The sequence below is a fragment of the Diplodia corticola genome, assembly GCF_001883845.1.
Source record: "Diplodia corticola strain CBS 112549 chromosome Unknown scaffold86, whole genome shotgun sequence".
Lineage (NCBI taxonomy): Eukaryota > Fungi > Ascomycota > Dothideomycetes > Botryosphaeriales > Botryosphaeriaceae > Diplodia > Diplodia corticola.
Window position 1 is genome coordinate 74908 of NW_017971565.1, and position 15046 is coordinate 89953.

Genomic DNA, 15046 nt, shown 5'->3' on the forward strand with positions numbered 1-15046 from the left:
GGAAAGCTATGATATCAGTATTCGTAGTCACGATACCCCTGTTGTTGTTGTTGTTGTTGTTGTTGTTGTTGTTGTCTGGGATATGATGAGGGCAGTTGCTGGTAAGGGAGCGGTCCCCCGCCGTTCACTTGCTCGCTCCGCACCTGTCCCGCCATCGGCATGCCGCCCGCCAAGTCTGATCCCATCGGCCTGTTGAAAGCATACAGATTCGTCGGCAAGTCGCTGCTGAACGGCCCAGCTTCCACCGGCGAGTGGAAGACTTGCCCGCCCTGTGCGAAGTCTGTGATTGGCGTGATGGCCGGGGGGTAGCCGTTGGACGCGTACTGGTTGGGGTTGAGTCGCATGCCGCTCGCTCCAGCCGGTAGCGGGTACGACCGCACCGCGAAGCTCGATGCACCATCGCCGCCGTACGACACGGCTGCCTGAGCCTGTTGCTGGGCCTGAGCTCCATAGTGCTGGAACTGTGGGGGCGGGTATGTGTGCATGACGTTCGACGTCGCCGGTCCGGATGCGTCTTGGTTGTAGCTCGAGTAACTCGAGTTGGCGCTGAGGTTCTGGCTGTGTTTCGAGTTGTTGTCCGACCATGCCGGAGCAGCCGACGAAGACGCCCTTTGCCGATGCACGTGTGGCCTCTCCACAGGGCTGATGATGCTGTCCGCAGAAAGCTGATTCTTCTCCACCAACGGAAGGATCGGCAGGCTGATCTGCTCAAGGTGCTTTGCCAGATGGACCGTGAGTTTCTTCGAACTGGGGCAAATGTTGCCGCAGAACCGGCATGACTCCTGTTCTGGTTGCCACGGTGTATCCTGTCGGCAAACTTCCACCAAAGACCAAATCTTGTCTGAGATGTCACCGGGCCCTCCGAAGACATCTTCTCCAGCCTTCCATGCACGCAAGTCAATCTGGACATTGCTCGGTACATTCGCTGCGCGGCCAACCCTGGCTTTCGGTTCCGGTACTTTGTGCTCACGTACAAGATGCTGCACGAAGTTGTCCTTGCGGTAGCACACATGCCCGCAGCCTTGCCTTTCGCAGATCCATCTTTTCAGCTGCCGGTGCCTTTCGTCCTCATGTCTGACCCAATCGGCCTTCCGCTTGAACGACATGGGCTCGCCACAGTTCGGAAATGTGCACGTAAACGGCTGAAGATCTTCATACACATGTTTGGTCCAATCCGAGGGCTTGAAAAACTTCTTGACCTTGAAACAAAGCGGGCATTCGAACTCGGCCGGCATACGTCTGACAGGAGGGACGGGAAACCCAGCGGGGAGCGTCTTGGGTATGATAGTGCCTTCCTCAGATGTGTCAAGGTCATCGTCAGACGAAACAACAATCTGGAAGCCAGCAAAAGGTGCTTCGCCATCCTTCTTGTTCGGAGGGGGAGAAAGGATCTTGGGCTGACCCCCCAGAGGAGCACAGAAGCCACTCGACACGCAGTTCTTCGCTCTCACTGCTTTCAGATGCTTGACCTTGAGATCGAGCAGTTTCTTGTATCGCCGGTGCTGCTCTTGGGCTATCCGCTCGATCATGTACTCGTCGACTCGTGGATTGAGCAACCGTGCGTGTGAACGGAATCCTTCGATTGTGGGTATGATGGGATCTGACCGGACCTTTAGATCCATCGTGACTCCACTGACATCGTCAAAATCGCCATCATCCTCATCGCCACTTCCATCCGCACCACGGGGCCTAGGCTTGGAAGCATCGGTAGTGTTTGCTGGTGTCACCAAGGACAGGGTCGGTGGACCACCGTGCGTGCGCATGAGCTCTGACAGGCCTGGAGTTTTACTGCCAATATCACTCCGGCTCCTACTTCTGCGGATTCGGTTCTTTGCATATGCAAACGGTGCAAGGCTTCCGTGATCTTTAAAGAGGGCGGTGGGACTACCATCGGCCTTAGGGGACTTCGACCGTCCCCAACTGCTCGTGCGCTCGGGTGGGACATTGACTGAGGTCTCAAGCGAAAGCGCAGGGGGCGAAGGAGCAGCTGTGCTTTGCTGCGGGGAATGGCTCGGATGGCTACCTTTGCGTTTGAGGATATTACTGGGGTGGCGCTTCAAATTGTTCAGCAGACTTCCTGTCCTCGTTCGTGTCTTTTCCTTGGGCTTGTTCGCTTCGGCAGCCGGGCCGACAATCTTCGAAATCCCGGCAGCATGACGCACACTTCCGATCTCGGATTCGCTCCTACGACGTTGCGAGCCAACCGTCACTGCTAATGAGGCTGTCTCGAGGTCTCTAGCGCGCTGATGAAATTTCATCATGGCGGCGTTGGACGTATCTGGTTGATATTTCACTTCAGACGGTTCCGAAGGCCGTGGAGCATCATGCCATGGACGAACGTGAGGCGGGAGGTTCTCATCTTCCGTTGGATGCGGCATCCTCGGGAAGTAGGAGCTCTGGTCTTTGTCATCTTCGACGTTGACTTGAGCTGGTGGGGAATCCGGGCTACCGCTGGTGCTATCTCCCTCAGAAAACCCAAGATCTTCATCTTCCGATTCGATGTTGAGATGCAGGCCTGGTCCTGGAACAATGAATGGAGGAAATTGGACGCCTAGCCCTTGCCGAGGTCGAGATAAAATGTCGTTTGTGCTGCGTGCCCTTCGGCGTCCGACGGCTGACTGCTTCTTACGGCGCGGTCGGCTCTCGGGCCCACCGGCTTCGCTGCCCACTTCACTCTTGGTGAGCCAATCAGCCACGTCGTGGTTTTTCTCTTCCATCAGACGTTGGTCTTCCTGTTCTTTCAGAGTAGGGACATGCTGATCCTGCATGTCCTTCCGCTCCTCAGGGTGTACTCCAGCCTGTCCAGAGCTGGCATTGGGAATCCACGAGCCATCGTCGCCACGCAACGGTGCTGGTATCTGCACCGTCCGTATGGGAACATCTCGTACAAACGACCGGCCAGACTCGTCGTCGTCCGACTCTTCCAGGTCACGCGGGGATAGATGGTTGCCGGATCGCTTGTTACTGAGACTACGGGCAACGTCTGGGCGAGCCGGTGATTCGTCTATGCTAAAATTCTCGATTCGGACAACAGGGCTTGGGAAGTTCGTCGAGCGGTCCTGAGGTACATCAAGAAAGCCGCCACCTGGGCTTGCCGTTAGCGCCGGGCTTTGTTGCTGCTGTGGTATCGGCATGCCGTGCGAATGGTCCTCCATACCAGGCGTCAACGATCTTGCAGCGGGATTACCGTTATTGCCTGATGCTGAGACAAGAGACGGATTCGGCAAGCACTCGTTGCTAGAGCCTGGACTCGAATGGGTCGTCAGACACGGGGACACCAAGTGCGTAGTTCCACCGTAGCTTGCGGAGAAAGTAGGAGCCAAAAGGCTGTTGTTGGAAGCGTTGATGCTGCTGGGCCCGGATGAGTTTTGGGATGCCACGGAGCTGTCGTGGAAGCCGGCGTTGAGAGTGTTCATGGCGCCAACAGAAAGGAATCCCATGTTCACCTGGGCCTCAAGAAGCTCGTCGTCGAGGCCCGGAGTGGTGTACTGGCTGATGTCGGTATAGACCGGATCCGAGAGAAAGGTCTCGGGCGTGGCATGCTCGTGATAGGACGAGATGGAAGGAGACATGTTGTTAGCGGAGGTGGGGAAGGAGAGTTGTGCCATTTGGGTATCCTGATACATGTTGCTTGGCTTTGGGGGTTGCGTTTGAGAAAAGTCGGGGGGCTGCAGGCTCATGGAGGTGTCATGACAGGGCATGGACGGGAGGGCGGCCATGTCTTCTGCATGCGAGTGCTGCGAGGTGCGGCTATGGGAGCTTCTGCTGCGCGAGTGGCTGGGGCGGTAGAGCGGGTTGCGACAGGGCTCCGCAGACGCAGAGGCCGAGTAAAAGTCGTTCATGATGTCGGCGTGGGTGTGGGCATTCTTGTCGTTGTCGGAGGGTACGGGCATCACTGGGCCCACCAGGGACATGGCAGATTTAGCATCTAGCCGCCGGCTGCAGAAGCGCGCGGGACCAATGCAGGTATCGAGTCGAGTCGACAGAGAGCGCGACGATCTGCACGAGCAGTGGGTGCGGTGGCGGGGCAGGTGCCGAGAGGGGACCGTCGGCAGTGGCGCGCAACCAGGAGCTGCAAGGAGGATGCGCGGGGAGCAGAGAGCGGCAGGCGGCAGGCGGCAGGCGGAGTTCAAATGTCGAAGCGACCGAGGGGAAGATGGTATCGCCTGCGGGCGCTTGCTGTAGGGCAGGCGATTGGCGAACTGGCTGGAGGATAGGAAGCCGCGGCTCAGTCAGGCACAGGCGCGCTGGGCAAGGATGGCGGCTGCTTTTCTACTGTGTAGAAAGCTGGAGCACAGCAAGCCGGCTGACGGCATGTCTTGACGGTGACACAGGCAGTGGGCTAGGTCCCTGTTAACTCCCGCAGCGAGCAGACCGGCCGAGTGTCACAGCACGGGCGCAGCAGCGACACGCGAGGCTGACGCGAGGCGGCGTCGAGCAGCTGGAGCGCTGGAGCGCTGCAACGAGAGCCAAGACACCGCGCTGCGGGAGCCTGCCCAGTGCCTGCGGATCCATCAGGCGCCATCGCCCTTGACAAGCACTCACGCGAAGAGCGTGGGCCGGCCCATGTCTGCGAGGCAGACAACAGCCGGCTCAGCCACCGCACTGCGCTGCGGGCGCGAGATGATGAAACCCCTCCAGAATTCAAAGCCACGCCTAGCGCAGACTGTGTGCCTAATGAGGCTCTCCAATTGCCGCTGCCCGGTGGAGCCGGCAACCGCAGCCGGAACCGGTTTGGCGATCCTCGACAGCACCACGGCGCCTGCGACTCGCCGCGCGCAAGCTTGCCCTCTGGGTTATCTGTTGCGGGCGGTGCACCGAGCCCAGCCTGGCCAGCCTCGCTGCGCCCTCCATCGTGCCTGCTGCCACCGCGCTCTCAACCTCGCTCCCGCTCTGAGAGCGGCCATCAGCAACGCAGCCGGGCAAGCCTACGCGATCGGTTGAAGCACAACTCCCGGCGATGTGCACTGTTGTCCCGTTCAGCGTTTCAACCCAGACACATATAACGTTGCAGTGTTATGCCTGGGCGTTGTAGAAGCAGAGCATTTACCGATCGTGGACTCGTGTGGACCTGCGGAGTTTGGGATTCCAGCAAGTCTACGCGTGTGAATGCTTGGGGTTCTTGTGCGGCGTCGCAGCTCGCAGGCCAAGCATTCCGTGCAGATATAAATGGACGACGCCCAGAGCCCGGAGATGCCGTCGGGGCCACTTCGCATTACCTGCCTAAGGCATTCGCGCAGAGCGAAGTCGCATCCTCTCCGCCGAGGCTTTCACCCTAGGTAGGTAGGTGGCACACCAGATGCGGCCCGCCCGTTGCGCGAATGATACGGCCCGTAATGCTCCGCTGGCCGGATTTGTTGAGCAGACGGGTGCGAAAGTCTGCGTGAGGTCTTCTGATCGGTCTCAATCTCCCCCAAAAGGCGGTAGCTCGCCCCAACTGCTGAACGGAGATGGTGTGCAGGAGTGGTGCTCGAGCATCGCCCTTCACGCTTGCGGAGTAGGTGCATGCACGACAAGTGGAGCAACGCAGGGGACAGCGGGGCGCGGCGCGAGATACGCGCTCACTGGCATACTGGCATGACCGGGGAGTGCGATACTGCTCTCAGAAGCTTGTACAATGCTTGACGGCCTCGCCATGCGCCTGCTGCACGTCACTTCCGTAGGACATGCCGCGGCCGCCATGACGATGAAGAAGGCCTCCGACCAGAAATCCCCGGCGTGCGATTCGCGGAGCTCGTCTCCGCAAAGGACGGGCGGACCCTGGCGGGGCACTTCACGATTGGAGCGCGCAGGGATGCCTCGGACGCGTCCGGCAAATCGGCGGCAGGCGTCATCATCGGGGTCGCTGCATGCCTGGTCCAGCGCGGACGAAGGGATCTAGAGGGGTCGAGATGCTACCAAACAACACCTGTGACTTTTGCCCGTTGCCCAACGGCTCGAGCGTTGGTCCCTAGCTTTTATTCTTATTCGCACCCTCCGCTCCTCTCGCCCCCATACCCGTCTCAATTGTCCGTCCTTCAGCAAAAACTGCAGATCCATCCAGCTGTCCATCTGCATGTGACTGCTGCGTCTCATCCACTACTACTGTTTCACGCGGACAACCCACGACACTTGCTGCTAGCTCCCGCCGCCTTCCTCAAATCCTCCGTTTCCAGCAGCCTTCATCCTGCGAGGAACGGTACCGCCACAGCCACGAGAATGGTCCAGTTTATCCCGGCCCCAGAGCCCCGAACTCTACTTCCTCCGCTCCTTGCTTGCCTACCGACCGCCTTCGCGTCCCCGCAACCCCCTCCAGCTCTGCTCCCTATTCTATCGCCGATCCTGCGCCAGCGCGTCCAACTTCTCTCCGTCACAAACGGCCCGAACGAGTCATGGCTACCCCTCCTCTCGTGGGACAAAGAGCGCGCCAGCAAGCTCCCGCAGATCGTCGAGAATCTTGAGATCGAGCCACACCCGTCCTCCGGCGAAATCGAGTTCGATGACGTGAAGGGTGTCCGATACAGGCGGAGAGACGAGGAGACGTTGGAGGCCAGACTGGAGCTGGACGAGTTCAAGCTTCTGCCGATATTCCTCTGGTGCATGACCGATGAGGCCAGCGGCGGCCCTGGTTGGCGACTCAGCGAGCTTCGTGCTCTCGAGGACATGAACGATGGCTCCGAGTGGTTTGACAGCATGGACGAAGCCAACGAGGGCTCCAAGGTCGCATACATTCGGGATGCTCTCCGCCAAGACACGCTCAGTCCCAACGCTCGCAGCGTGCCCAATCACCAGCACCACAGCAATCATGAAGAGCAGGAGGAGGAGGACGACGACTACTGGAACTCATACGATCGATCCCCGGGCAGAACGCCTGCCAGAACGCCTGCCAAGCGCTCTCCTGCGCCCGGCTCGAATGTGCAGGTGCCGTCAGCGTCGGAACTCGAGTATTTTGCCCGCTATGCCATGGAAGTGCAGCCTGCGTTGGATGCACACGACCCGGAGGAGGAAGTTGACGAGTCTATCGAGTCGACCCTCAATGGGAACACCCTTGTTACTGAACGCCAGCCTCAAGTCGAACCTTTGGAGTCCACTAACCTTGGTCCGGGAGGGTACGACTCGTCATTGCCGCCCCCACAACAAAACGGCCAGGATACAAACAACGACATTAACCACCCACGTCCCGACTCAGCCGCTTCTTCGTTGTCGGGCTCCATCGAACGGATGGAGCAGGCAGCGGAAGCTTCCTCTCAAGCCGAAGTTGCCATCAAACAGCACATCAGCACCGATATCAAGAGTTTGTACAGACTGGCCCGGTCGGCCGGGATTCAACGCGAAGAGTTTGAACGGGTCGTCAAAACCGAATTGGAGATGCTCAGCATGATGGAGCTTGATGAGTGAAGTACGTATTAGATGACAGTCGAGGCATAAAATGTAATCACACTGCAGCATAGGCGCACGGTCTTGGCGCGGGGATTGTTTGTTTTCTCTCGAATCTTTTTTACTCATAGCTGTGAAGCCAGCATGCCTGTCTGTAGATACCAATTAGGTCTTGGGTAGCAATGCACAATACGATGCCTCTTTTTCCCTGATTCTCAGCTCGTGCTCGTTTGTGGCGGCTCTCCGCACACATGCGTCCCGACCCATCCGTGACACGCCCATGAACAGATAAGAGGAGAGGAAAAAGCAATGCAGGCAATCCATGCCCGCGTCCGCAACTCGTAACGCCTTCACGTTCCTCCAGATCCTTCTTCAGCCCCTCCTCCTCGCGTTGGCGCCGGCCGCCTTCAGCTGGCTGAGCACATCCTGCACGTTGCCGCCGTCCACGCGCATCTCGTTGGCGCCGGAACCCCGACCAATCTCCTCGACCACGTTGTTTGGATCCGCTGCCCCGACGATCGGGATCTCGGACGCGATGAACTGCTGGAAAGGCTTGGTGGCGAAGTAGCCGTCGGTCGTGAACCAGTTCGTGAAGGGGGCTTGGAGGTGGATCTCCTGCCAGAGGTTGTTCTTGGCATTCTTCTTATCCCCCGAAGCGAAGCGAACGGTCAAGTGGTAGATTGGCATGTTCTTCTCGACTCGCGAAGCAATCTCCAGCTGCGGGTCGTCAGTTCCCTCGTCCAATGGCGCCCCTTTGGTATTTGTGGGCTGCATACCTTCATGCCATCCTTCTCGCCCGAGTACACCATGCCCTTCTCCACAAAGTACATCCAGTACATGAAAGCGCTATTCAAAGCGAAGTATGCCAGCACAGCCGGGCCTGTGTATGCCTTTGTTGCGTCCCAGCCGAACTTGTAGTCGAAGTAGAAGAGAGCGCCGGCGATGATGACAGCCGTGTAGCCGAGAGCGAGGCGCACATCAGTGAACCGGTGGGATTGGCGGAACTTCAGGGAGTTCAGGTAATTGGGCAGTGCATCGTCCGTGGTGTTCTTGAGGTCTGCACGCACAGCGTCAGCGTTCGCGTTGGAGTAGCTTTCAACAGAGGTGCGCGGTACCGGGGACGGAATAAACTGCGATCTTCTGCTGGTCCGGCATGTCTGCAATTCTCGATGGCTAGTCCAAGTAGTGGGCGATCCCGGTGCAGGGCTCTGGGTGCGCAATAACATATATGACAGTTCGTTGTCGCGGCCGGCGGAGTTGCGGTTGAAGCACACGGTGGTCTCTTGGAGCTTCCGCCGGCGGATCCCTGTCCGAGCGTTTGACAGCCGCGCCCGCGCCTTGATCCACTTCACGACGCCGCCTTCCTCCATCGCAGACCAACTTTGAGCTCTGCAGCACGAAACGCACGACCGGCTCAACGTCCCGATAGCTCGGCATCATGGCGCAGCCGCTGGCGCAGACGATCCATCGGGATCCCTCCCTGTTGTACGTCCGCGAGCGCCGGTCCAGGTCGTCGCCTGGAAGCTAACAGTCGATGCAGCTGGTGGATCCTGTTGCCAATCACGGTGGTCATGGTATGCTCCTCTCTGCGGAACATGAGGATTGCGCGTGCATTGCTGACCTCACCAGGTCCTCACGGGCGTCCTCCGACACTACGCGATGGTTTTGCTGCAAACAACCCCCAAGAAGCAGGCCCTTCCGAAGCTGCGCGAGCACCGGTCGCTCATGCGCGGCGTCAACCTACGCTCCAACAGCAACGTCCTGTCTCCGTCATCGTTCCAGAGCCGCAAGAGCTACCTCGTTTCTGCGTTTAAGGACGGTGCCTTCCTCGCCGATCCTGAGGCCAGAGGAAAGCCCAGACCCAACCCAATGAGCGACCCCGCAGCGATGGAGGGCATGATGGGCGCAATGAAGGGCAATGTGGCCATGATGGTTCCGCAGACACTGATCATGGGATGGATCAATGCTTTCTTTTCTGGATTCGTCATCTGTAAGTGGCTGCCTGGGCTTCCGGCCGGTAAAGCAGTTGGACAGTGGGGCAGGTATACACGAGGAATGGGAAAAACCGCCCTGGCAGGGTTGTCAAGTGGTGTTGCAGCTTGCCACGCCGGGCGAATGGCCCCATTACCCGCGTGTAATGTCCAGCTGTTGCAACATTATACAAAGCTGCCCCCAACATGGGCTGCGTGGCGGGGCGACGTTCTCGGCTGACCTGGTTACAGTGAAGCTCCCCTTCCCGTTGACGCCGCAGTTCAAGTCAATGCTCCAGTCGGGCGTGGGCACACGCGACCTTGACGTGCAATGGGTATCCAGCTTGTCGTGGTACTTCCTGACCCTCTTTGGCCTGCAGCCCGTCTACACGTTCATCCTGGGAAGCAACAACGGTACGTCATGGCGCCGTGTCTCTGGTTGAGCGGAAGCTAACAGCAAACGCCCCGCAGCTGCAAGCCAGGTGACGCAGCAGATGGGACAGATGAACCCTGCGGGGATGATGGGCCCAGACCAAGACCCGGACAAGCTGTTTCAAAGCGAGGCGGAGAACCTCGAGGTGGTGGACCACTATTGGATCCTCGAGGGCGTCGAGGAACGGCTGCTGGCGAAGTTGACCTGACGATCGTAGCAGCGGTCGCCATTGGCCGGCTGCAGGTCAGCCACGCAAATGCGACGGGGCGGAGCAGCAAACCGCACGCAACGGCTCCCGCGCACAGTGCCTTGGCTGACCGGTGGTTCCCGCACACGCATGCATGCCAAGACAGCATGCGGGATGATCGAGGACCAGCCGGCCTGGGGCGGACAAGGCACACTCGAGCGAGCGGGCCAGCACTACTCAGCAGAGCCTCCTTTGTCTAACGATAGCTAGCCGTCGGTATGGATAATGAAAAATGTGCATCGCCCCACTGGGCTTGTCGGGGCCGCTCAGTGCATGTGCTGGTGCAGCGTCGGCCAATGGATAAGAGCCAGCGCCGCAGCTGGGGGCCAACAACCGAAGGTGCTCCAGGCATCAGCCGCGCCCAAGACATGACGGCAGCCAATTCACCCCAGGGCGGTGGTGCACCGCTTGCTGCCTGCTCGCGGCTCTGTTTGCCTCGTTTCCGCTCGATCTCCTCCTCTCCGGGCGCCGCGCCGCCCCAGCAGCCAGCGCGTCTGCCCACGCCGCCGTCGCCGCCGCCGCCCGCTATCGCGACGGGCGCCCGGATTCGATCATGTTTGCTTTTGCGACGGCAGGCGTGCGGGCGTGCAGCGAACCCGTGGGGGTTGGATCGCTCTGAGCAGGGCAGCTCGGCGCGTTTGGCACTCGCATCTCGTTCGTCCGCCGGCGCGCCCTCTACGCCCTTCTGGCCCCCGACCCCTTCCAAGGCACGAATGGGCGCACCCGCAGTCCCGCGCGCGTCCTTCGCAGCAGGCTCAGCCGCACAGCTCCGCCGGCCTCTCGCTCGCGGGCGCGCTAGGCGCTCCAGCAATGCGCTGGTCAGCCATCAGCGCCTCCCCGGACGGCATGGATCACCTCACAGATGCATGCGCGGCGCTGGTTCCCCATTCTCTCCCGCCCCATTTGCCCTTGTCCCAAGAGTCTTCACGCACCAGCGCCCGATCAGTAGCCCATGTCGGGATCTGCAGTCCGTCGTGGTGGGACAGAAGGACTCTGCCACACTGGCCTGCCCCAAACCAAGTTGAGCGCTGCACACACGGACCGGTCAGCATGCAGGGGTCGCGTGTCGATGGCTTGCTCCTTGCGGCACACTGCCAGCCGATGCTGGCGCTCGTGCAACTGGTGGAGGGTGCGTCGATGCGGCTCTGCGAGACGTACCCGTGGGGCCTCCGCCATAAGAGCGCGATCCAAGGAGTTGTTGCCATGCAGGACGTTGATACACAATCACGACTTTCAGGGCGGAGCACACGATTTACAGCCCTTCCATTCTTAGCCACAGACCTATCACTTTCCTGACGCTATATCCTGCTCCGCCTCCTTCACCCTTCTGCATTCCGCCGTCTTGAGCAACCAACACTGCTGTATAAGAATCGCCGAGCTGTGCTTCAATCAAGGCTCCCCGAGCTAAGCACTAACGGTACGCTCCCGACATAACGCTTTGACCAAAAACTCCTCTCTTATTGCTCCTACGCAGATTGACTTGATGTCACCTCGTCACTGAGCCTCCCCTAAACCAACATACGTTTGCCGTACATTGCCTTCACTGCTGTACAAAACTCATTCTACTTTTACACACACACGCATACACACACACAATGGACCACCATTTTTCAGCATTCAACGACATCCCCGACATCCAGCTCAATGCGACGGGCCACCTTCAGGATGGATACCGATGGTCTGATGGGGATGTTCCCTGGACTGGCGTACGCCACAATCAAAGAGCAATCACCTTTTTTGGCTCAGAGTTGGCCTTGGACTCGACGCCGGCGTACGCCATGTCAAACATGCAACGTTACTTGAGCGGACATGAGCGCCCCCTCTTCGAGACGAACACTTTCCAACTCGGCAACACGACCGATCGTGAGCACCATCACTTCGACCTTGAGCCCTGTTTCGAAGCACAGCAGCCCCTGCCGTACACTGGAAGGGGTATCAGGCAGAGATCCCCGGATAACTTCCGCTCTAGCTGGTCTGTGTCCTCGGGGGGCAGCAGCTACAACGTCTCGCATAAAGACGACCTCAGCATCAACAGCTTCGGCTCCCCCGATCGCGGAAGTAGTCCGGCATACGGCATCCAAGACACAACCTACAGCGAGTTCAAAACCTATCCACTTTACTCCATGGACGAAGCGACCCTCGGTGCTGGCGGCTCCTGCACCCTCTCGGACATCCAACCATACCCTTCTCCTTGCGAGGAGACCGAGGCCCTTGTGGAGTATGACGAATGTCATGACATGAAGATGGGGTTTGCCTGTGAACAAGAGACGATCTTGTTCAATGGCAAGATGACGACGGATGATCATCATTGCACTCGTCTGAGCGATGAGGACGCCATCCGTGTCCGCGACGCTGAGTCAGTGAAGCCAGTCGTCAAGAGCGAAGATGAAGCCGATTCCGACTGGAAGCCTCGCAACAAGCAGCGTCGTCGCCGAACATCTCGTTCGAGCATCAGCTCTCAAGGCACGACTCGGCGCAGTAGTAATGCAAGCAAGACGTCGTACAGCGCTGGCAGCGGGCGGGGTCGCGTCGCCAAGTGCTCGAAGTCCCGCAACTCGAAGTCGAACTCCTCCAAGAATAACAACCCGGTGAACCGCCCCTTCCCCTGCCCTTTCGCAGGATACTCGTGCACTTCCACTTTCGCATCCAAGAACGAATGGAAGCGACACGTTAGCACGCAGCACATCCGCCTCGGCTTCTGGCGCTGTCAGCTATGCCCGAGCACCCTCGACGGTGGCGCTACTACTTCCTACAACGACTTCAACCGCAAGGACTTGTTCGCGCAGCATCTGCGTCGCATGCACATGGCGCCGAGCAGCACAGCCCCAGGCAGCAGGGGTGGTTCCTGCCCCAGCCCACCCTCAAAGGACGCTCCCGTCACGGAAGACAACATGGCCGACTTTCAGATGCAATGCTACCTGAAGCTGCGTGATGCGCCGCCTTGCAGCTCATGTCTCTTCTGCAACCGGTCCTTCGAGGGCCCAGGCAGCTGGGAAGAGCGCATGGAGCACGTTGGTCGCCACTTTGAGAAGGAGGGGGATGGCGGCGATGCGAGCGTGTACGGCGTCGAGCGGTGGCGTGAGGATCTCGTGCTCGAGCAGTGGCTGCGCGAGGAGGGCTTGATCGAGCTGGACGCGAGGGGCACCTGGCAGCTGGGCAACGGCGCCCCAAAGAGGGGCGGACAGCATGCCAACGCCATGAGGAGGATGATCGAGGATAACAGCGAAGAGTCATCCGAGGACGATTAGTGGTGTATTTCGCCTGTCCTGTTCCCCTTCGGTTTGTTGATGAACCCGATGGCGCTCCTGCTTTATTTCGTTGTCTAGGCCGTTTGGATGGCTACCACTGGATTGGACTGGCACTGGCATACAACAAACTGATACCCCCTTCGTTACAAAACATAACACTGTAGTCTTACGCTTCATGATGAATGACGGATACCATTTCTGTAACTCAAATCGTCTTGTTCAGCATCGGGATCAAATGTATATCGCTCTCGGTAACAATCAAAGGCTTCTTCCTGATTCATTCCGTCCATGCCTACCAATGCCCGCTCTGACTTCTGACTCCTGCAGGCAGGTCGATCGACACTGTTCTCCGAGAAAAAGGCTCGCTGACGACTCAGAGTTGCTGGCATAGATTTTGCGCGCATGTAATCCAACATGGTGGGCGTAAATCCTCGCGATGGGGAGCAGGACGTTCTGCCCTCTAGACTTCACAATAGCCGCGGTCCTCTCTGTTTTGGCGGTCGTTGTATTCGTGGCGTCGTATCGCGCGCAACAACAGGCCGAGAGTGGCAACTACTACTGACTGGCACCAGGCGGTTGCGCCACCGGATGGCTCGTGCATCTATCGATATGAATGCTTGCTGATGCTGTCACCTCACATCGAGTAGCAATTCCAAACCACCGCACTCCGTGCACATTCCAATGCTGAAACTACCGCGCCGAAACAACGATACCGACAAACCGCCAGCATGAGCGACCTGGCGAAAACCATCGGCAAGACCAAGCTGGGCAGCAAGCCCCCCAGCAGCAACACCAACAAGATCGCCGAGATCCTGGAAGAGGAACCCGGGCAGCAGCAGCCGATAGAAGACGATTCGTCGTCGGCGTCATCCGTCTCATCCACCGGCACCGTCGTGCCCCCGTCGACGCAGAAGCAGCCCGGCGCCGCTGCCCCGCCCACGGCCGCCTCCGCCGCCAACGTCGACTGGACCCGCTACTTCGCCCAGGAGCTGTTCCTGGAGCACCGCGACGAGGCCACGGGCGAGCACGCGCAGTACCACGTCTACGTGACGCCGCCCGCCACGCCCAAGACGCCGCTGCTCGTGCTGCACCACGGCGCGGGCTCGTCGGCCCTCACGTGGGCGCTCTTCGCGCTCGAGGCGCGGCGGCTGATGCCCGAGGTCGGCGTGCTGGCCGTCGAGGCGCGCGAGCACGGGTCCGTCGTGGTCGGCGGCGACGGCGGCGTCGACGGCAGCATGGCGGTCGCGAAGCTGAGCGCCGACCTGGCGCGCATGATCGCCCTCACGGCGGCCCGGCTGGGCTGGACGCAGCGCATGCCGCAGCTGCTGCTGGTCGGCCACAGCCTGGGCGGCGCCGTCGTCGTCGAGGCGGCCAAGAGCGGCGTGCTGCCGGGGGGCCCCGCCGGCGTCATGGGCTACGCCGTGCTGGACGTGGTCGAGGGCTCGGCCATGGACGCCCTCAAGCACATGCACACGTACCTGTCGACCCGCCCGTCCATCTTCCCCTCGCCCGACGCCGCCATCGACTGGCACATCCGCAGCCGCACGCTGCGCAACCCGGACAGCGCGCGCGCCTCGGTGCCCAGCCTGCTGCGCCGCCTCGAGTCGGGCAAGTGGGTGTGGAAGACGGACCTCGCCCAGACCGAGCCCTACTGGACCAACTGGTTCGAGGGCATGAGCAGCAAGTTCCTCACGGCCAGGGGCGCGAAGCTGCTGCTCCTCGCGGGCACGGATCGCTTGGACAAGGAGCTCATGATAGGGCAGATGCAAGGTCAGCAGCTTATTCATACGGG

General features: G+C 59.8%; 6 protein-coding genes across 6 annotated transcripts; 4 read left to right on the top strand and 2 right to left on the bottom strand.

Annotated features, from left to right (window-relative positions):
• Nucleotides 1-14: 14 nt before the first annotated feature.
• Nucleotides 15-3914, bottom strand: BKCO1_8600024 (c2h2 finger domain-containing protein; the record flags this gene model as incomplete). Its single annotated transcript, XM_020279624.1, has 1 exon — nt 15-3914. One exon carries the CDS (start codon nt 3912-3914, stop codon nt 15-17), a length of 3900 nt encoding a protein of 1299 aa, XP_020125521.1.
• Nucleotides 3915-6198: 2284 nt separating this feature from the next.
• On the top strand, nt 6199-7377 carry BKCO1_8600025 (uncharacterized protein; the record flags this gene model as incomplete). Its single annotated transcript, XM_020279625.1, has 1 exon — nt 6199-7377. One exon carries the CDS (start codon nt 6199-6201, stop codon nt 7375-7377), a length of 1179 nt encoding a protein of 392 aa, XP_020125525.1.
• A 351-nt stretch (nt 7378-7728) lies between these two features.
• BKCO1_8600026 (microsomal signal peptidase 25 kda subunit) lies at nt 7729-8511 on the bottom strand (the record flags this gene model as incomplete). The annotated part of the gene is made up of 3 exons (XM_020279626.1): nt 7729-8073; nt 8133-8413; nt 8472-8511. 3 exons carry the CDS (start codon nt 8509-8511, stop codon nt 7729-7731), a joined length of 666 nt encoding a protein of 221 aa, XP_020125524.1.
• A 283-nt stretch (nt 8512-8794) lies between these two features.
• Nucleotides 8795-9967, top strand: BKCO1_8600027 (uncharacterized protein; the record flags this gene model as incomplete). The annotated part of the gene is made up of 5 exons (XM_020279627.1): nt 8795-8841; nt 8897-8930; nt 8986-9346; nt 9579-9740; nt 9798-9967. 5 exons carry the CDS (start codon nt 8795-8797, stop codon nt 9965-9967), a joined length of 774 nt encoding a protein of 257 aa, XP_020125523.1.
• A 1634-nt stretch (nt 9968-11601) lies between these two features.
• Nucleotides 11602-13254, top strand: BKCO1_8600028 (c2h2 finger domain-containing protein; the record flags this gene model as incomplete). Its single annotated transcript, XM_020279628.1, has 1 exon — nt 11602-13254. One exon carries the CDS (start codon nt 11602-11604, stop codon nt 13252-13254), a length of 1653 nt encoding a protein of 550 aa, XP_020125530.1.
• A 728-nt stretch (nt 13255-13982) lies between these two features.
• On the top strand, nt 13983-15024 carry BKCO1_8600029 (protein phosphatase methylesterase 1; the record flags this gene model as incomplete). The annotated part of the gene is made up of 1 exon (XM_020279629.1): nt 13983-15024. A coding segment is annotated over one exon (1042 nt), but the record flags the coding sequence as incomplete, so codon positions are not given.
• Nucleotides 15025-15046: the final 22 nt, after the last annotated feature.